The 20,785-nt window shown below is 58.0% G+C and overlaps 2 protein-coding genes across 2 annotated transcripts; both read right to left on the bottom strand.

Annotated features, from left to right (window-relative positions):
• Positions 1–391: 391 nt before the first annotated feature.
• LOC138102366 (serine/threonine-protein kinase pim-1-like) lies at positions 392–3,361 on the bottom strand. Its single transcript, XM_069000056.1, has 6 exons — positions 3,352–3,361; positions 2,273–2,379; positions 2,105–2,155; positions 1,533–1,899; positions 772–884; positions 392–451 (listed from the first exon to the last, which is right to left on the bottom strand). Exons 1-6 carry the CDS (start codon positions 3,359–3,361, stop codon positions 392–394), a joined length of 708 nt encoding a protein of 235 aa, XP_068856157.1.
• A 12,509-nt stretch (positions 3,362–15,870) lies between these two features.
• LOC138102365 (serine/threonine-protein kinase pim-1-like) lies at positions 15,871–18,844 on the bottom strand. The gene is made up of 6 exons (XM_069000055.1): positions 18,835–18,844; positions 17,752–17,858; positions 17,584–17,634; positions 17,012–17,378; positions 16,251–16,363; positions 15,871–15,930 (listed from the first exon to the last, which is right to left on the bottom strand). Exons 1-6 carry the CDS (start codon positions 18,842–18,844, stop codon positions 15,871–15,873), a joined length of 708 nt encoding a protein of 235 aa, XP_068856156.1.
• Positions 18,845–20,785: the final 1,941 nt, after the last annotated feature.

Below are 20,785 nucleotides of genomic sequence, written 5' to 3'. Positions count from 1 at the left end.
GATGTCACCCTCCATGTCTCCGGCAGCAGGAGCTGCACCTGGCACAGCTTCTCCAGGGGCTCCTTCTTCCCTGGGGCTGGAGCAGGCTGTCAGTGCTCTGCCCAGGGCCCCGGCTGTCGCTGAAGCAGAACAAGCAAAAGCAGCTGGCATGGGGGCCACCAGTGCTGGGAAGAGCAGCTCAGCTCCAGCAGCAGGGCTGCGCGTGCCCAGCTGAGGAGCCCTGCGCAGCGATTCAGGCAGGACAAAATCTCTGCCCTTCTTTGCTGCTTCCTGCCAAGGCGCGTGTGCAGCTGGAACTTACCGGCTCCCTGGGTCAAAGCGTGCGTGTGGCTCTCTCCCTTCTCCTATGGCACATGGATATCATGCATCCAAGGATCACACAACAGGTCTTCTAATGAGGGCCTTTCCGAGGAGAGCACAGATAAACATCGTTGGATGAGATTCTGGCACTCTGCGGAGAGAAAGCAGAAAGCGCCAGTCAGTTGCAGAAGGCTCCTGTCCGCTTTGCCCCACTCTTGCCATGGCCAGGCCATGCTGCGTGTGCTCAGGGCTGTGCCTAAACTTTGCCATCAATTCTTTCTTTTGGAGGAGAGCAGGAGAGCAGGACATTGCCACCTCCTCAGCAGCTGCCAGTGCGGGATGCTCCTGAGCCCGCTGCTGCCTCCCAGCACTGCTATTCCCCCTGTGCTGCAGAGACGAGGATCCACCTGGAGAGAGCCGTCGTGGGAGCGAGAGCCGGCCCCAGGTGCTGTGCCAGCCCCTCCGGAAAGGGTGCTCCCCGCAGACCATCTGGTGCAGCACGATGCCCAGGGACCAGACGGTCGCTGCCTCGCCGTGGTACCAGCCTAACAGGGTCCATTCCGGGGGGCTGTAGGACGGTGTTCCTATGGAATAGAGATGGAGTTCTTCAGGGGGACGCTGCCTGCTCCCAGAGCCTCGCCCCAGCATCCCTGGGCATGCGGGGGCCGCAGCAGCGGCACGCGGTGTGACCCGCTGCCCTCTCGCCAGCACCTGTGACTTGTGTACAAACTGGGGGTTGGAAAAGAAACCACTGGTGTTGCAAGAGGGCAGCGGAAGCCCTGAAAAAGACCCCAGCATTCCATGCAAGGGGAAAACCCACTCCATGCTGGGGAAAACCCATGCCTTTGTCCTCCCTGCCTGCACTGCCCCAGAAAACGTTCTTAAGCCAAGGCAAACAAGGCGAGCGGAGCAGTCCAAGCCCTTTCTTGCCTGCACACCAAACCAGCTGCTGCACAGGTTCTGGACCCCCCTTCTCTGCTACGCCCACCCCGCGTGTTTTTGTCATGCTGGCTGCCCCAGCACCAGTCCTGGGCAGAGGGGCTGGCGAAGGCTGCCAGCAGGGCTGGAAGATGGCCCCCCAGCCACCCCAGCTCACAAGCAACTTGGCTGAAGACTCAGACTGCCAGAACAGGCAGCAAAAGGGAGAATCCCTGCTGCCACAGCCAGGTTCGGCTGCGAGATGTTGGACCGCGAGACGCTGCCACCAGGAGCCTCCCCCTGCGTGGGCTCACCTGCAAAGCTGGTGTAGGCTGCAGCTTGCAGGTAGGTGCCACAGCCAAAGTCAATGAGTTTGGCCTGCCCGGTGGCCAGGTCAACCAGGATGTTCTCTGGTTTGATGTCCCGGTGCAGGACCCCGCAGCTGGTGCAGTGCCGCACGGCCTCCAGCACCTGGCGGAACAGGTGCCGCGCCACCTCCTCGCACAGGAAGCCCCGTGCCCGAATGAAATGAAGGAGGTCCTGGGACCGCTCCGGACGCTCCAGCACCAGCACCACGTTGTTGGGGAGCTCAAGCCACTCGAGGAGCTGGACGATGCCAGGGAAGCCGGTGGACACCTTGTGCAGCAGCACGACCTCGAGTGGTGCGCTGGTGCCGTCGGGCTGCGGGAGGAGCACGATGCCGTCAGCGGGGCTGATGCCGTGCCGGGGCTCGGGAAGTCCTCAGCCAGCCGGGGACGCTCGGCGCCCTCCGCTGGCCCCACGGCCGCTCTCCCTCGAGGCGTTCTGGCGGCTTCCACCCTGCCGGGCCTCGGCTCATCCCCGCCCGTCGCGCCCCGGCTTCTCCCGCTGCCCCTCGCTCACTCACCAGCTCGCCCCAATGGCCGATGCGGTTCCGCGGCACCCGTTTGATGGCCACCTGCAAGGCAAGGGGAGCAGCGGGCTGAGCTCGCCGCCCGCCGTGCCGAGCCCCATGCTCCTTCTCCTCCTCCTTTGCCCCCCGCCTCCTGCGCCCGCCGCCGGCCCCGCCACTCACCGGGGCGCCGTCCGAGAGCCGCGTGGCCGCGAAGACGCTGCCGAAGCCGCCGCGCCCCAGCAGCGAACCCAGCCGGTACGGCTCCTTCAGGCCCTGCAGCGCATTCCCTGCCGGCGAGACGCAGCCGTCAGCGCTCGGCCCGGGGCCAGGAACGGCCCCCGAGCGCCGCTCAACCGCCCCGGGCCGGCCATCCCCACATGGGGGCTCTTTTGGAAGGGCCACCGGCGGCTCGGGGCCGGCGGCCGCGCTCAAGAGCGGCGGAGCTCGGAGCGGGGAAGACGCTGCGGAGGCGGCGGGAGCGGCCGCGCCGCCTGTGTCCCCGGCGGGCCCCGGGAGGAGCCGAGGCCGGGACCGGGACCGGGACCGGGACCGGGGCCGGGGTAGGGGTCGGGCCAGCCGGAGCCAGGGGCTGGCGATGCTGCCCAGGAGCCAGGCACTGATGCCCGCCCAGCAGCGCCACAGCCAGGACGGCGAGAGCCGGGCGGAGGCGGGACCGCGGCGGGACGGCCGGGGGCGGGGAGGGGGCAGCCCCGCCCGGGGCCGGGGGCGGGCCGGGGGCATGGCCCGGCCGGGCCTGGGGAGAGGGAGGCCGCGGGAGGGGGGGTTGGGGGACGAAAGGGAGAGCGGGAGAGGGTGCGAGACACTGGGAGAGGGAGAGGAGGAGCAGGAGAAGGGACGCAGAGGGTTCGTGGACTCGCTGCTTTTGCGCTGCTGCCGCTGCTGCCGCTGCTGCTGCTGCTGCCGCTGCTGCCGCTGAGGCGCTGGGAGCGTTTGTCCGCGTGTCCGTGTGTCCGGTGCCCGTGTGTCCGTTCCCCCCCGCGCGCCCCACGGCCGAGCCCCGCGCGCCCCGGGGCAGCACGGGCCGCTCCGCTCCGGGGCTGAACCGGAGTCACTGTGAAAAACGAGGTTCACTCTTTGTAAAAATTAAAAAAAAAAAAAAAAAAAAAAAAAAAAGGGACAATTAGGAGACAATAGCAAAAAGGGTATTACGGCCGGGTGCTTTGGCAGAGAGCCAAAGGCACACCTCTACATCCAAAAGATCGTCTTTAAAAGTACATCTCTTATTGCATATTCATTACAGTCATGCATGATTCATAAATTCTTCGGCTTTTCTATGTATCATCCCATCAGCCTTATCTTCCTCCTTGGCTCCACTATGTCTCTGCTCTCTCCATGAATTCTTCTCTCTGGTTTCTGGTTTTCTTCTTCTCTTATAGGATACACAAGGAGAGTGAAGACATTCTCTGCCTATCTTTTCTTAATTGACGACATAAACAATATACATTCGATGTCATGTATTACATTACAGAATCCAGGTGAAGTTTATCTCACATTAAGTAACATGTGAAAAGTCAACATCACAATACGTCCATAACAATACATCCCGATTCCTTTTTTTAGAGATCATTTGGCTTGAGCAGTATCCCTTGTTTTCTAGCCTTTACTATTTGCTAACATCCAGAACGTATTTACAGAGCTGTGGCCATAGTCTCTGTCAGTCCTGGTAAAAAGGAAGCAGCATGGTCACTGCGGGCTGTTGCCTGTGTCCCCAGGCTGGCACACGCTGGCAGAGCAGGACTCCCCTGAGCACTGAGCCTGGCTGGGGCTGGGAGCTGGGCCCCAAGCACTGGCATAGGGCTGGTGTGTTCCTGAGCGGGGCCGGCCAGCCCAGCCCCAGCCTGGCGGCAGGGGACCCACTCTGCCTGTGGGCAGGGCATGGCCAACATCTGCCTGTCCGGCTGCTGGAGGGTCCATTTTCATCGCAGGATCATGGGCTGCTCCTTCTCTTTCTCATTGACCTCCGCATCCTTGATGTTGTCCTTCACATCAATGTCCATGTCCTCGATGTTGTCCTCCACATCAACGTCCATGTCCTCAATTTCATCCTCCACATCAACCTCCATATTCTCGATGACGTCCTCCACATCCACCTCCATATCCTCAATAGACTCTTCCACATCCACCTCCATCATTTCTTCCCTATCCACCACCATGGCCACTTCCATGTCCTCTACGGTGTCTCTGGCACGCTGCATCAGGGAGCACAAGCTCTCAGTGGGCTCCCTGTCCCACCCCATCCCCACAGGGCTGCAGTCCACCCACTCGCTCAGGGTGTGTCCACCTCCCTGGAATGGCACTGTACCTTGGCTGGGACAGGAGTGGACATCCTGCTGCGATTGGTGCTTCAGTGCAGGCAGGAGAAGTCCAGGCAGCGGGAACAGCTCAGCACCGACAGATGTAGCGAAGAGCGAGTGAGAACTGACCACTGGCAGCGGGTGCATTGTCCACTGTGTTCGTTTCCAGGTCCTGCATGTTCCATCTGGAACAGTCTGTGATGTCGCAGAAGTTTCAGGGCCACTCCATGGTGGGACATGGGGATCATAGAGTGATCCAATCCTTGAATGGTTTGGCTTGGAAGTGACCCTCAAGATCATCTGCTTCCAAGCTGAACAACCTCCCAGCTGAGCAGGTTGCTGCGGAGCTTGTCCAGCCTGGCCTTGGATGTTCCCAGGGATGGGGCGTCCTCAGCCTCTCTGCACAGCCCGTGCCAGGGACCACCACCCTGGCAGTAAAGAACTTCTTCCCATCATCAAATCTATTCCAAGTCTCTTTCATTTTCATCCCATTACTCCTTGTCCTGTCCCTACAGCTCCCGAGGAAGAGTCGCTCTCCCGCTTCCCTGTAGCCCCCTCACACACTGGGAAGGGGCTCTGAGCTCTCCACACAAGCTTCTCTTCTCCAGCCTCAACAGCCCCAACTTGCTCAGCCTTTCCCCACAAGGGAGGTGCTCCAGTGCCCTCAGCAACTTCATGGCCCCCTCTGGCACTCTGCAGCTTCCCTGGGAACAACAGGGCCATCAGCCATGCGCGTGTCCAACAAGCCATGGAAGGCACTGGCCTTGGGATTGCCTGGGAGCTCTGCGGTTGCCACCGTTCTGGAGAGAGGAGGAGGACATGAACAGGAGCAGTGCACGGAGCCTGAATGCCAAAGAAGGAAAGCTGATGATGCTGGGTGCCTGTGCAGTGTTTGTGGAGGCTTTAATGATGCCCCTGCTATCTCTTCCAGGGCTGTGGGGATGTTTGTGGTGGAGGAAGTGCAGAGGAACATTTCTGATCAGCAGTGTGTAGAAAATGATCTTGGGTAGAGGTAGAGGTTGAATTGTCTCGGGAAGGAGATGGTTCCGTTTCTGGAAAGGGCAGCTGAGCAAAGTGCTGCCAGATCTGGGTGTTCCTGGGGGTGCTGGCACGGCCGCCCCGGGCTGGGGGTCCCTGTGCACAGAGGGCAGAGAAAGACCCCTGGTAAGATAAAGGCACCTTTTCCTTTCCCGGTGTAAACTGTTGACCTGCCTGTAAGGTGCAGCAAAAGCTTTGCAGGGTTTGGTTCAAGGTACCCAAGGTTGGAACAGGGAAGTGTTCGAGTCCCTTCTAAGAGAAGGGTTGGAGTCTTTGTGCTATGACTGCCTGGGATCCATGGAACAAGTGTGTTCTGGCAGACTCTGGGACCTCCACAGCAATCCCATCCAGGAGCCAGCACTGGACCTGCACCCTGGTGGGAGCAGCGTGGTACGGGTGGAAAACGGGCAGCTGGGTGTGCAGTGGGAACCTCAACCCAGGTCACAGAAGCCCAGGCTTTAGCTTTGAACACAGCAGCACAAAAAGCAGAATGAATGACCTTTCCTAGAAATCACTGAAGGAAAAAGGGTGAACATATGGACTGATTTGAAATCTGGGTTTGGAATAATAGACGCCCAGGGAGCCACATGGAAGGAAAGGACACAGAGGTCTCCAGTGAGTACAAAAAGAAATCAGTCACCTACTGCAGAGTGTGCCAAAGCCAAAAGAAGTGGCCCTGATGCCCTTGTAAAGCCCATGGGTTTGGAGACTCCCCAGTTAATCCAGGGAATCCATTGGCTGACCAAACAGCTCAAGAGGGTGCTGAAAAAGCTCTCCTTGCACTAATACCTAGCAAAAACTGGAATGTTCTGCAACAAAAGCCAGATTCCAGTGATCAGGACAGGCAGTCAGCCCCATCAGCAGCAGCTACGGAAAATCCCAGCAGGTGATCGGTAACCCCGTGTGGGCAGGTAATTGTAGCTCCACAATTAATGTATAATGGAACTAAACCATCAGGAAACACATTAGGAAATGGAGAATATGGTGGCCAGTTTACAAAGGCATCTTGTAAGCACAAAAATGGCAAAAAATAATAGATCAGTTGTTGAGAAAGATGTGATTGGTTTTGAAGGAAGAAGGCTGCCTCCAGGGCTCGTTACATGGGAATCACCAGGTGATCTTGGCCAACTGATTTTGCAGAACTGCCCAGGCAGAAGGGGGACTGGTACATTTTGGCATTGGTGGATACTTTTTCTGGATGGCCAGAAGCTTTCCCATGTGGCACCAACAAGACAAGGGAAGGCTCAGAAGTTTTGCTGCAATGAATATTTAATAGCACTGGGACTAACTCTTGTAAGCCTTAAAAGGTGCATGGTTCTCAACAGATCATTGGGGCTGGACTCGCCTGTACATCCTTTCCAACCAGGAGATGCGGTGTGCATCAGAACCTGGAATTTTGGAACAATCCAGCCAAAGTGGAAGGGACCATCTCAAGTCCTCCTGGTAACCTACCCTGCACTCAAGGTAGAAGGAATCAAACTCAGGGTTCATCACATGCGGGTAAAACCAGCGAGTACACATGAAACACAGCAGAAACAAGACTGACACCGTGGGGTTTGGGGTTTTACATCAATCCTATTGTTTTAGGTATTGAATAGGATTTTCTAAGGGGATACTATTTATTGGATCTAGATGAAGATGATCAATAATTGTGTATCTATAATAATAATAGAAACGATGTTCCTGACTTCTGGGAAGGGAAATGCGGTTTTCAAAGTCAGTGCAAGATGTTGGCAGATGACAGAATGTGACCCCTGTAACAGCTTGTTTGCCAACACCAACCTGTGCAGAAAATCCAGTTCCGTGGGGAGCTTCAGTCAGCAATTTGACAAAAATCTGGGAACACTTGTGGGAAGGAAATAGCACCCAGGGCACCTGGACAGGGATGGAAGGAGAATATTCCTTACCATGGGCACATAAGAACGATACTGCTGAGAATTGTAACATTTCCAAACTGGATCTGGAAATTACCTCAGGGAATATTGATCAGCTGACAGATTGCACTGATACCCCCTGGGGCTGTCAAATTCCAGCAGTATGGAATCACCCTCAGACAGGACAATGGGAATGTTTCCAGCCAGTTCAGGGGTGTCTGGGCTGGGAAGGGAGCCCAGGCCTTCCACGGGACCCCTTACAGGTGGGTATAAAATATCCTGATTTAACAAGGTCAAGGCCAAAGGATCCCAGGACAAAGGAAAAGCGGGATTGCCCTGGGACAGACACTTGAGCTGTTTGGAATCCTGAGGTCCAGCGGCTCCTGGCTGTGGCCCAGGCTCTGAGGCTGGGCTGTGTTTGTAGAAATGATTCTGCCTTTCTCAGTGACACCTGGGCTCAGCCAACAACCAACGAGCCTTGGAGAGGCACAGAGTGTCAGCAGGATGCGGTCAGATCCTTAGGAGCCCCAGGATGGGTGGGAAGTGATGGAATTTGGAGCACACTTTTGGCCCTGGGAGAATCAGGAGCACCATGGACACTGGGGGTATTAACGTTCCGTCCCTCGTGCAAGGAGTCACTACCGGGAACCCGACTGTGGGGAAAGGTTAAAGGGGATGGAACTTGGAAACATCCCAGTGCGGGAACTACAGCGGGATGGATTTTAGAATCCATCTCTGCTCCGCAAAGATCTGCCTTTAGGAACAGACCAGCCACACACCATTGGGCTCTGCAGATGGAAACTTGAGGGAATGCAGCTCCTTTGGGGTTTGCTGAAATAAAGGAACAATTGCCAGCCACAGCTAAAATGACCTTACAGAGCAGATTGGCTTTAGCCCTATTGCTGTGACATGGACAGGGAGTATGTGGATTCTTGAACTGGAACAGCAACACTTGTTGTGTGCACATTCCAAATGTGATGCTGGATTGGGTGATCAGGGAGCGAGGATAAAATCAGTTGCTGCATCCAGCAGGGATTTAAGGGGAGGGTTAGACAGTAACTGGATAAAATATTTCAAGGACTTGGATTTTCTCTGACTGATGGTTGGCCTGACTTTTGCAAAGTCTAACTGGGATCACAGCAATACTTGTGCTTATGACACTTGCTTTGAGCTGTGTAAAGAACATGGTTGTGAAAGCAGCTGAGGAACTCGCGGGATGTGAGTAAAGGAGCAGAGTGCGGCTTACGAAGGCTTGAAGGGAAGAGAAGCTTCCCAACCCTCCAAGGGGGGGAAATTTGCCAGATGAAAAACCGTTTGCACCTGGTGGGTTCATACAATGCTTCTTCTCCAAAAGCCACTGGCCATGGAACCGCACAAGGCTGATTCTGTAGGCAGCAACCAGCCCAGGTGTGCCAACTTTCACCAGTTCACCGGGCAGTCAGGGCTGGCTTTGGGGTCACCGACCACCAGGGACCCCCAAAGAGACCCCCAGGGCAGAAGAATGGATGTGCAAAGGGGTGGGGGAAATATGCAATGATTTTGGGGAAATGATTATCGTGTGTGTGTTTCTTGTGGGACAATCTGGGAATGTGTGTGTGAAACACAGTCTGCAAACAGGAACATTCCTGAACTCGGCACACACGACCTTGGGAGGGGCTCTCCCCTCGTGCATCCGGCCCAATAAAGAATGCTGCTGCTTCGTGCTGCGCTGGTGCTGAGGAGGTTTTGTTTCACTGAAGTTTTGGTAACACCTCTGTGCCTGGGATTGGGCTCTGAACACAGGGCAGACTATGACATCACAGAGACGGCTGTGACATCACAGGGTGCTGGTGTGACATCACAGATAGGACTGTGACATCATGGGGTGCTTGTGTGACATCACAGGGGAGCTGTACAACATCATAGAGTCAGCTGTGACATCACAGAGTGTCTATGACATCACAGAGTGTCTATGACATCACAGGGTGGCTATGTGACATCACAGAATGAGTTGTGACATCACAGGTTGGCTGTGTGACATCCCAGGGTGGCTGTGTGACATCCCAGGGGGTTGGATGCCATGGCAACCCTCATCAGTTCCAGTTCCCTTGGAAACCCCCCCAGGACCCACTGCTGCACTCAGGGTCCGTGGCCACTTGCCCGCAGACCTGTGGCTGCCCTCGGCTGCCATGGCAGCCCTCAGGACAGAGCGGTGCCGGGGCTGGTGCCAGCTACAATTGCACTGACACTCGCTGATGCCCTCAGGTGCCACGGCAGCGGCCACAGGGACCCGTTCCTCACTTTGGTGCCACCGACACCAACGCTTGGCCCCGCTGCCATGGGGATTGGCACGGTCACCTGCACTCAGGGTCCATGGCCGGGCACTGCTGCCATGGACACGGGCATGGAGCCCTGGGCCACAGTCGGCTGCCGTGGCCACCAGCCCAACGTCCCATGGCCAGGGCCGGGGCCATGGAAAGGAACCCGTGGAGCCGTGGTGATGGTGGATGGCCATGGGGTGCTGCTGTGGGCTGGGGCAGAGGGAATTTCCTTGCCAGGCCTTTCTCTGGGGCTGTGTTTGGCTCTGTGCTGAGCACAGCGTTGCTCACACAGAGATGGTTTTGTTCTTGCTGAGCTTGCACAGAGCCAAGGCCTTTCCTGCCCCTCGTTCGGCCACGCTGGGGAGGGGCTGGGGGTGCGGGGGAGCTTGGCAGGGGTCACAGCCAGGACAGGTGACTCCAACTGACCCCAGGGATATCCCAGACCACAGGACACCATGCTCAGTGTATAAAGTGGGGGGAACAAGGAGGAAGGGGGGACATTTGGAGTGAGGGTTTTTGTCTTCCCAGGTAACACTCAGGCAGGACGGGGCCCTGATTTGCTGGTGGGCAGGGTCAGCACCAAAGACACAGACACCAACTGAAGGAACTGTGCAATTTATAAAATGCAAATCTGCAAAAAGTCACAGAAGCATAAGCTCAGCAAAGCACATAATCATTAGCAAAGAATCACAGCAGGAGCAGCTCAGCAATGCCCCCAATCATCAGTGCCAAAGATTGCCTGCAGTGATTAACCAAGATCCAGCCCCAGTGACCCTCAGACTTTACCATCCCCCAGAGCCACCCATCAGCTGGGGGAAGCTGTCCCAGCCAAGGACTGGAGAGCCACTCCCGGACACTGGGAATTCCTGCAGCTGCCTCCAGCCACAGCTGAGGCTCCAACTCCGCTGGGAGAGGGCCCAGCTTTGACAGTGCTGGAGAAACAAACTGACAGCACTTCTAGTGCGGGAACATCTGCTTTCATCCTCCTCTTGGCTTCCTCCTAAGCCTGGCCAGGGCTCAAGGAGGAGCCAAGGGAGCTGACTTTGACCATACAGCCCCAAACAAGGCCAGATGTTGGATTTCATGGCCTTGTCTGGCTTCTAAACACAGAAAGGTCAATACATGTTTCACTAATGAGGGGATACATCAATCACAGCGCTAATGATCATGCAAATTTCAGTAATGAGGAGATACAAAGAACCTTTGGTTGGAAGGTTCATCCAGAGGTCACCTTTGGCTCAGGGCCTGTTGTTCAGGCCTCAGTCAGGCCTCTTGTCCAGGCCTTGGCACTTCAGGGATGTGGTTTAGTACTGGGCTTGACAGTGCTGGATTAACAGTTGGACTTGATGAGCTCAGAGGTCTTTTCCAACAGAAAGGATTCTGTAATTCCAGGATTCAGCCAGGTCCATGTTAGCAGCATTACTTTGGTCAAAAAGGCTCCTCTTGCTCAGCCTAAGGCTTGTGGCCTAAGGCTTCAGCTTGTGGCCTAAGGCTTCAGCTCCTTCAGCTCCTGGTGCTGAGCTGCTCATGCTGAACGAGACGACTCGGAGACAAGAATACAGTTCATCCAATTCCTTCTGGCACACGGAGAGGGGAGGCTGTGAAAACAGAAGCATTGTTTGCTGTGGCCTCCTCTGTGCTCTTCACGCCTTTCAGCGCTTTGAAACAGCCAAGAGCTTTCTCCAAGAGTGCAATGAAGCAGCTGTTCCTGCTCCCAGCTCTCGCCCTTCCCAGTCTGTGCCCTTGACTGCTTTTGTCCCTCTTGCTGTGCCCTCTGTGGCCCCGGAGCTCGGTGGCTGCTGCCCAGGGCTGTGGCACTGGCACAGCTCCAGTGCTCGAGACCCTCCTTTCCCTGCCCTCCGAGCTGCCTGCTCACAGCAGCCTTTTCCACCTGCAAGCTCCACATGGACAGGGAGTGCCCACCTCTGCTCCTTGCACACCCTCCAGGAGCCCAGGGCTGCCATCTCCAGTCCCTGCTGGCACTGAGGGCTCCCAGGTGCCCCAGGCTGCTGTGACACCGCTGCCAACGGGAGGGAACAGCGGCAGGGGCTGTGCTGAAAGTCAGCTCCATTTGCTGCTGCTGCTGCTGCTGCTGTGGGGGTCATTTGTCCAGCCCTGCCCCAGAGTCAGGGATCAGCTCCAGGCCCTGCTGCTGCTCCCTCGGGATCAGCCACAGTTTGGGTGTTGCTGTCAGTGCCAGCAGGAGCGGGCGCTGGAGCAGCGGGTGCTGACAGTGCCCCAAGCCCCGGGGCCCGAGGGGTGCCTGGGCTGCGGGGCTGGCAGGGAGCTGCCCCTTGTTCTCCCTGTGCCTCACGCAAAGCTGGGCCGCTCACAAGTGGGGCAGCACAGCAAACAGGGAGCCTGCGAGTCTCTGCCAGCCGTGTCTGCTCTGAGATTGGGCCTTGGAGCTGCAGGGGGACAAAGGCAGCTGCTTCTGGTCCCTCTGTGTGGCCTCGTGTTCAGCAGTGCTGCTCCATCACTCTGTGCACAGCAACGGGGAAAAGCCTCAACCCTGCAGGGTCAGGAGCTGCCGGGCTCTGCCTGAGCAGCTCAGCCAGCGGGAAGGGAGCTGCTCCACATGGGAACAAGGAGTAAAGGATACTCCTTTTTTAGGACATGTTTTCCGTTTAAAATAATGGGGAAAAAACTAAATAAATAAAAGAAAAAGATAAAATCAAACCCCAAATGTGTAGTGGAAAATCTTCTGTAACTCTGGATTAAGAGGTCTTTTTACAAAGAGAACTGAGGTATTTACTTTGCAAATGTGCTGATGGTGTGGATCCATCTAACTGAGCTCTTCAGCCTTTTTTAAAGATTATGAGGTTTGTTTCCAATATTGTAAATTTAAATTGTGGCTGAAGCAATAGGAAATTGAAATATGAATTGGGCATGACTTGTGTCTTGAGGGTAAAACTATTGCAGTTTGTAACATGGACCTAAAATCTCACAAATAGAGATTATCAACCCCAGTGGGATGTGTGACAGCAGCTTTTCCTGGAGGATGTGCAGCATCCCAGAGACTTCAGCAGTGTGGCTGTGGGTGCTTGGAGCTTTGTCCTGTGCCCCTCCAGGATGTCCTGAAACAGGACCTCACTGGCCACCAGCCCAGGTCACCCTCTGCCACCGCAGCTCCTTGGACCTTGTGTCCCCAAAAGCAGACACAAAGTGTTTCTGCTGCTCCCCCTTTGCACAAATCCACAGAGAGCTGGGATTTCTCCTAGTCTCATGTCTCCCTTGTGCCATATTCCTAAAGAAGCAGCAGCCCCTCCCGATGAATACAGCGAGTTCCACGGATGTTTGTCAGCTCTGCTTCCTGCCTTAGAAGTCTGGAAACTGCTTCTAAATGCTGCTCCCTTCAGCTCTTGGACACCTACTGACACAGAGCTGGGAAAAAACATCCCCTGGCCGCCAGCTTACAAGGTGAGTTCCGCCAAAGCAAGAGCTCTGTGGGAAATCTCTATCCATGCCCATCCTTTTAATCCATCTGTGCACATAGGGGCTGCCCATAGATGTGTCTGGTATCTGAAGAAGGAGTGCACAAGCACCGGGACTGACACTTTCCCTCTCCATGTGCATTCCACATCCACGGGTACACAGACGTGATGGAAAGCCTGGAACAGCCAGAGCCTTCTGTCCCTGCAGAACGGAGCGCGGCGGGTGGGGGCGGTTGGTGGGCAGCGAGTCCCGGACAGCGGGCGAGATCCGGCTCCACAGGTGCCAGGCCCTGCTAAGGCTTAATGCCGGCTCCTCGGCAACAGCAAAGACCTTCAGCCGTGTCACTGGCCAGAGGGGCGGTGCTGGCCCGGCCGCACAGCTCCTTTTGCCCACAGGTTGCAGGAGATGAGAACACAACGCTTGCAAACACCGACTGCGAGCCACAGCTCTGGGTGCTCAGCGTTAAGCTCAGCTCTGGGAGCGCTGCACCAAGCTTCAGGGGATGCACTGGGAGCCCGGCTGGGCTCTGCCCTGGGGCCATCCTCCAGGGACAGCTGCACACAGGGAGCATTTGGTTGCCACAAAGAGCCAAGCCATGGCTGCAGGGGAGCTGCTCCGGCTGCGGCCTGCACTGTTGTGTGCTGTGCTCTGGGGCTGCTGCTCCCCGCAGAGGGGACTGCACTGGGGTGCCAGAGGAGACAGAGAAGCTCCAGCTTAAGCCTAACTGGGCTGGGTGGCTGGGCTGGGAAGAGTGGCGAGGGTCAAGGGCATTCCCAGAGCTCATCCTGCTCTGTGAAGAACGAGGAAAAGGAAGTGGGAACCCAGCAGTGAGCAGAGCTGAGGCCTGGAGAGCAGCTCTGAATGACCCCCAAATCTCAGCAGACCTCTGAGACATTGCTGTTCTTCAGCCAGTGACAGCATGAGTCCCTAAACCTGGGGCTCACTCTTCCTCGTGGCCACGGGCATCAAGGAAGGCTACAGTGCAATGGGGACTGCGGTGAGCTGGGAACTCACTGGGGGAAAGAGGGAGCACTTGTGGAGCAAAAGGCAGGTGGGGGAGAGAACTGTTCAGAGAAGAGCTGAGCTTCAGCTTGAGCAAGCTGAAAAATGGCATTGGGGGTCATCCCAGACTGATTTCATTTCAGAAGTTACTGAACAAGTTTATTTTTTGGGGGTGGCATGTGTTCCCCTGGAGGTGCACGCTCTGCAAACTTGAGCTGCACTGCCAGAATGCTCAAGCACGTCTCTGCTGCAGGTCACGGCGTTTCTTCTTTGGCTTCTCGTGGCCCCGGGGCTGAGCCGCAGCAGAGCCCTGGCAGAGCCCAGAGCAGCCTCAGCATCCACAGAGCCCGGCTGCAAGGAGAGAAAGCAGAAAGCGCCCGTCAGCTGAAGGCTCCCGTCCCCCTTGTCCCAGCCGCCCGCGGTGCCCAGGCCGTGCTGGCCGCGCTCAGAGCGCTGCCCAAAGCTGCCCAGCATTGCTGCCTCTGGCAGGAGAGCAGGAGGGCAGGACACGTGCCCAGCCTGCAGCCGGCCGTGGCACAGCCACCTCCTCAGCAGCTGCCCAGAGCAGGATGCCGCTGCGCTCGCTGCCACCTCCCAAAAGCCCTTATCCCAGCCGTGCCAAGAGGACGGGCACCCACCTCACGCCACCTGCCACTGGAAGAAAAGCTGCTCCCAAACGCTATCCTCAGCCTTCTCCAAGGGCACGTCCCACCCATGCTGCAGCTGCTCCCAAGCGCTTCCCCATCCAGACCGGACACCACCTAGAACGCTTCCTTTAACAAAACAAACAACACATCAATGAAAAGAGATTACAGACAAAAAGGGGAAACAAGGAAAAATGTAAAAAAATCTCCTCTCCATCAGGGGTATGAGGAAGGCCCAAGCCCTACATGCTGAGGAATAACCCACCCACGGGCCAGGGCAGCCCACGCTTTCTCCCTTCCCCCCTGCACTGCCCCCCAAAAGTCATGCTGAGCCCAAAGCCAACAAGGGCAGTGGAGCAGCCCAAGCCCCTCCTTGCCTGCAGAGCAAGGTGTGTACAGCCTCTGGAGTCCCACCTGTGCTCGCCATGGGGCTTTGTTTATGTCGGGCTGGCTGCCCCAGCCCCAGCCTGCGGCACGCTGGGTGCTCGGGGCTGTTGGCAGGGCCAGGAGCCAACTCCCATTTCGGAACCACCCCAGCCCCTCCCGCCAGCTGTGCCGAAAAGCAGCTTGGCAGCCGACTGAAGAATTGGTTGCATCCGCCCCAGCAAAGGGGGAAACCTTTGCTTCCCGGCCAGGCTGTGCAATGCACAAATCTGGGAGCATCCCCCTGCGTGTGGACTCATCTGCAAATTCGCTGTGGAGCCTGGCTTTGGAGAAGGTGCCACAATTGAAGTCCATCATCTTCAGCTTGCCAGGTGGAGGAAGAGCTTGTCATCCTTGATGTCACCCTCCATGTCTCCGGCAGCAGGAGCCGCACCTGGCACAGCTTCTCCAGGGGCTCCTTCTTCCCTGGGGCTGGAGCAGGCTGTCAGTGCTCTGCCCAGGGCCCCGGCTGTCGCTGAAGCAGAACAAGCAAAAGCAGCTGGCATGGGGGCCACCAGTGCTGGGAAGAGCAGCTCAGCTCCAGCAGCAGGGCTGCGCGTGCCCAGCTGAGGAGCCCTGCGCAGCGATTCAGGCAGGACAAAATCTCTGCCCTTCTTTGCTGCTTCCTGCCAAGGCGCGTGTGCAGCTGGAACTTACCGGCTCCCTGGGTCAAAGCGTGCGTGTGGCTCTCTCCCTTCTCCTATGGCACATGGATATCATGCATCCAAGGATCACACAACAGGTCTTCTAATGAGGGCCTTTCCGAGGAGAGCACAGATAAACATCGTTGGATGAGATTCTGGCACTCTGCGGAGAGAAAGCAGAAAGCGCCAGTCAGTTGCAGAAGGCTCCTGTCCGCTTTGCCCCACTCTTGCCATGGCCAGGCCATGCTGCGTGTGCTCAGGGCTGTGCCTAAACTTTGCCATCAATTCTTTCTTTTGGAGGAGAGCAGGAGAGCAGGACATTGCCACCTCCTCAGCAGCTGCCAGTGCGGGATGCTCCTGAGCCCGCTGCTGCCTCCCAGCACTGCTATTCCCCCCGTGCTGCAGAGACGAGGATCCACCTGGAGAGAGCCGTCGTGGGAGCGAGAGCCGGCCCCAGGTGCTGTGCCAGCCCCTCCGGAAAGGGTGCTCCCCGCAGACCATCTGGTGCAGCACGATGCCCAGGGACCAGACGGTCGCTGCCTCGCCGTGGTACCAGCCTAACAGGGTCCATTCCGGGGGGCTGTAGGACGGTGTTCCTATGGAATAGAGATGGAGTTCTTCAGGGGGACGCTGCCTGCTCCCAGAGCCTCGCCCCAGCATCCCTGGGCATGCGGGGGCCGCAGCAGCGGCACGCGGTGTGACCCGCTGCCCTCTCGCCAGCACCTGTGACTTGTGTACAAACTGGGGGTTGGAAAAGAAACCACTGGTGTTGCAAGAGGGCAGCGGAAGCCCTGAAAAAGACCCCAGCATTCCATGCAAGGGGAAAACCCACTCCATGCTGGGGAAAACCCATGCCTTTGTCCTCCCTGCCTGCACTGCCCCAGAAAACGTTCTTAAGCCAAGGCAAACAAGGCGAGCGGAGCAGTCCAAGCCCTTTCTTGCCTGCACACCAAACCAGCTGCTGCACAGGTTCTGGACCCCCCTTCTCTGCTACGCCCACCCCGCGTGTTTTTGTCATGCTGGCTGCCCCAGCACCAGTCCTGGGCAGAGGGGCTGGCGAAGGCTGCCAGCAGGGCTGGAAGATGGCCCCCCAGCCACCCCAGCTCACAAGCAACTTGGCTGAAGACTCAGACTGCCAGAACAGGCAGCAAAAGGGAGAATCCCTGCTGCCACAGCCAGGTTCGGCTGCGAGATGTTGGACCGCGAGACGCTGCCACCAGGAGCCTCCCCCTGCGTGGGCTCACCTGCAAAGCTGGTGTAGGCTGCAGCTTGCAGGTAGGTGCCACAGCCAAAGTCAATGAGTTTGGCCTGCCCGGTGGCCAGGTCAACCAGGATGTTCTCTGGTTTGATGTCCCGGTGCAGGACCCCGCAGCTGGTGCAGTGCCGCACGGCCTCCAGCACCTGGCGGAACAGGTGCCGCGCCACCTCCTCGCACAGGAAGCCCCGTGCCCGAATGAAATGAAGGAGGTCCTGGGACCGCTCCGGACGCTCCAGCACCAGCACCACGTTGTTGGGGAGCTCAAGCCACTCGAGGAGCTGGACGATGCCAGGGAAGCCGGTGGACACCTTGTGCAGCAGCACGACCTCGAGTGGTGCGCTGGTGCCGTCGGGCTGCGGGAGGAGCACGATGCCGTCAGCGGGGCTGATGCCGTGCCAGACCTCGGGAAGTCCTCAGCCAGCCGGGGACGCTCGGCGCCCTCCGCTGGCCCCACGGCCGCTCTCCCTCGAGGCGTTCTGGCGGCTTCCACCCTGCCGGGCCTCGGCTCATCCCCGCCCGTCGCGCCCCGGCTTCTCCCGCTGCCCCTCGCTCACTCACCAGCTCGCCCCAATGGCCGATGCGGTTCCGCGGCACCCGTTTGATGGCCACCTGCAAGGCAAGGGGAGCAGCGGGCTGAGCTCGCCGCCCGCCGTGCCGAGCCCCATGCTCCTTCTCCTCCTCCTTTGCCCCCCGCCTCCTGCGCCCGCCGCCGGCCCCGCCACTCACCGGGGCGCCGTCCGAGAGCCGCGTGGCCGCGAAGACGCTGCCGAAGCCGCCGCGCCCCAGCAGCGAACCCAGCCGGTACGGCTCCTTCAGGCCCTGCAGCGCATTCCCTGCCGGCGAGACGCGGCCGTCAGCGCTCGGCCCGGGGCCAGGAACGGCCCCCGAGCGCCGCCCAACCGCCCCGGGCCGGCCATCCCCACATGGGGGCTCTTTTGGAAGGGCCACCGGCGGCTCGGGGCCGGCGGCCGCGCTCAAGAGCGGCGGAGCTCGGAGCGGGGAAGACGCTGCGGAGGCGGCGGGAGCGGCCGCGCCGCCTGTGTCCCCGGCGGGCCCCGGGAGGAGCCGAGGCCGGGACCGGGACCGGGACCGGGACCGGGGCCGGGGTAGGGGTCGGGCCAGCCGGAGCCAGGGGCTGGCGATGCTGCCCAGGAGCCAGGCACTGATGCCCGCCCAGCAGCGCCACAGCCAGGACGGCGAGAGCCGGGCGGAGGCGGGACCGCGGCGGGACGGCCGGGGGCGGGGAGGGGGCAGCCCCGCCCGGGGCCGGGGGCGGGCCGGGGGCATGGCCCGGCCGGGCCTGGGGAGAGGGAGGCCGCGGGAGGGGGGGTTGGGGGACGAAAGGGAGAGCGGGAGAGGGTGCGAGACACTGGGAGAGGGAGAGGAGGAGCAGGAGAAGGGACGCAGAGGGTTCGTGGACTCGCTGCTTTTGCGCTGCTGCCGCTGCTGCCGCTGCTGCTGCTGCTGCCGCTGCTGCCGCTGAGGCGCTGGGAGCGTTTGTCCGCGTGTCCGTGTGTCCGGTGCCCGTGTGTCCGTTCCCCCCCGCGCGCCCCACGGCCGAGCCCCGCGCGCCCCGGGGCAGCACGGGCCGCTCCGCTCCGGGGCTGAACCGGAGTCACTGTGAAAAACGAGGTTCACTCTTTGTAAAAATTAAAAAAAAAAAAAAAAAAAAAAAAAAAAAAAAGGGACAATTAGGAGACAATAGCAAAAAGGGTATTACGGCCGGGTGCTTTGGCAGAGAGCCAAAGGCACACCTCTACATCCAAAAGATCGTCTTTAAAAGTACATCTCTTATTGCATATTCATTACAGTCATGCATGATTCATAAATTCTTCGGCTTTTCTATGTATCATCCCATCAGCCTTATCTTCCTCCTTGGCTCCACTATGTCTCTGCTCTCTCCATGAATTCTTCTCTCTGGTTTCTGGTTTTCTTCTTCTCTTATAGGATACACAAGGAGAGTGAAGACATTCTCTGCCTATCTTTTCTTAATTGACGACATAAACAATATACATTCGATGTCATGTATTACATTACAGAATCCAGGTGAAGTTTATCTCACATTAAGTAACATGTGAAAAGTCAACATCACAATACGTCCATAACAATACATCCCGATTCCTTTTTTTAGAGATCATTTGGCTTGAGCAGTATCCCTTGTTTTCTAGCCTTTACTATTTGCTAACATCCAGAACGTATTTACAGAGCTGTGGCCATAGTCTCTGTCAGTCCTGGTAAAAAGGAAGCAGCATGGTCACTGCGGGCTGTTGCCTGTGTCCCCAGGCTGGCACACGCTGGCAGAGCAGGACTCCCCTGAGCACTGAGCCTGGCTGGGGCTGGGAGCTGGGCCCCAAGCACTGGCATAGGGCTGGTGTGTTCCTGAGCGGGGCCGGCCAGCCCAGCCTCAGCCTGGCGGCAGGGGACCCACTCTGCCTGTGGGCAGGGCATGGCCAACATCTGCCTGTCCGGCTGCTGGAGGGTCCATTTTCATCGCAGGATCATGGGCTGCTCCTTCTCTTTCTCATTGACCTCCGCATCCTTGATGTTGTCCTTCACATCAATGTCCATGTCCTCGATGTTGTCCTCCACATCAACGTCCATGTCCTCAATTTCATCCTCCACATCAACCTCCATATTCTCGATGACGTCCTCCACATCCACCTCCATATCCTCAATAGACTCTTCCACATCCACCTCCATCATTTCTTCCCTATCCACCACCATGGCCACTTCCATGTCCTCTACGGTGTCTCTGGCACGCTGCATCAGGGAGCACAAGCTCTCAGTGGGCTCCCTGTCCCACCCCATCCCCACAGGGCTGCAGTCCACCCACTCGCTCAGGGTGTGTCCACCTCCCTGGAATGGCACTGTACCTTGGCTGGGACAGGAGTGGACATCCTGCTGCGATTGGTGCTTCAGTGCAGGCAGGAGAAGTCCAGGCAGCGGGAACAGCTCAGCACCGACAGATGTAGCGAAGAGCGAGTGAGAACTGACCACTGGCAGCGGGTGCATTGTCCACTGTGTTCGTTTCCAGGTCCTGCATGTTCCATCTGGAACAGTCTGTGATGTCGCAGAAGTTTCAGGGCCACTCCATGGTGGGACATGGGGATCATAGAGTGATCCAATCCTTGAATGGTTTGGCTTGGAAGTGACCCTCAAGATCATCTGCTTCCAAGCTGAACAACCTCCCAGCTGAGCAGGTTGCTGCGGAGCTTGTCCAGCCTGGCCTTGGATGTTCCCAGGGATGGGGCGTCCTCAGCCTCTCTGCACAGCCCGTGCCAGGGACCACCACCCTGGCAGTAAAGAACTTCTTCCCATCATCAAATCTATTCCAAGTCTCTTTCATTTTCATCCCATTACTCCTTGTCCTGTCCCTACAGCTCCCGAGGAAGAGTCGCTCTCCCGCTTCCCTGTAGCCCCCTCACACACTGGGAAGGGGCTCTGAGCTCTCCACACAAGCTTCTCTTCTCCAGCCTCAACAGCCCCAACTTGCTCAGCCTTTCCCCACAAGGGAGGTGCTCCAGTGCCCTCAGCAACTTCATGGCCCCCTCTGGCACTCTGCAGCTTCCCTGGGAACAACAGGGCCATCAGCCATGCGCGTGTCCAACAAGCCATGGAAGGCACTGGCCTTGGGATTGCCTGGGAGCTCTGCGGTTGCCACCGTTCTGGAGAGAGGAGGAGGACATGAACAGGAGCAGTGCACGGAGCCTGAATGCCAAAGAAGGAAAGCTGATGATGCTGGGTGCCTGTGCAGTGTTTG

The sequence above is a fragment of the Aphelocoma coerulescens genome, unplaced genomic scaffold (assembly GCF_041296385.1).
Source record: "Aphelocoma coerulescens isolate FSJ_1873_10779 unplaced genomic scaffold, UR_Acoe_1.0 HiC_scaffold_73, whole genome shotgun sequence".
Taxonomy (NCBI): Eukaryota; Metazoa; Chordata; class Aves; order Passeriformes; family Corvidae; genus Aphelocoma; species Aphelocoma coerulescens.
Note: the sequence above shows the minus strand (reverse complement) of the source record. Positions and strands in the feature narration are given on the sequence as shown.

Excerpts from the sequence above, each read along its gene's own strand:
- LOC138102366 (XM_069000056.1), bottom strand. Across the intron at positions 1,900-2,104 it reads TCGGCCATTGGGGCGAGCTG|CCCGACGGCACCAGCGCACC; the intron begins GTGAGTGAGCGA and ends CTCCTCCCGCAG. Across the intron at positions 885-1,532 it reads AGCCTACACCAGCTTTGCAG|GAACACCGTCCTACAGCCCC; the intron begins GTGAGCCCACGC and ends TCTATTCCATAG.
- LOC138102365 (XM_069000055.1), bottom strand. Across the intron at positions 16,364-17,011 it reads AGCCTACACCAGCTTTGCAG|GAACACCGTCCTACAGCCCC; the intron begins GTGAGCCCACGC and ends TCTATTCCATAG. Across the intron at positions 15,931-16,250 it reads AGATGGTCTGCGGGGAGCAC|AGTGCCAGAATCTCATCCAA; the intron begins CCTTTCCGGAGG and ends TTCTCTCCGCAG.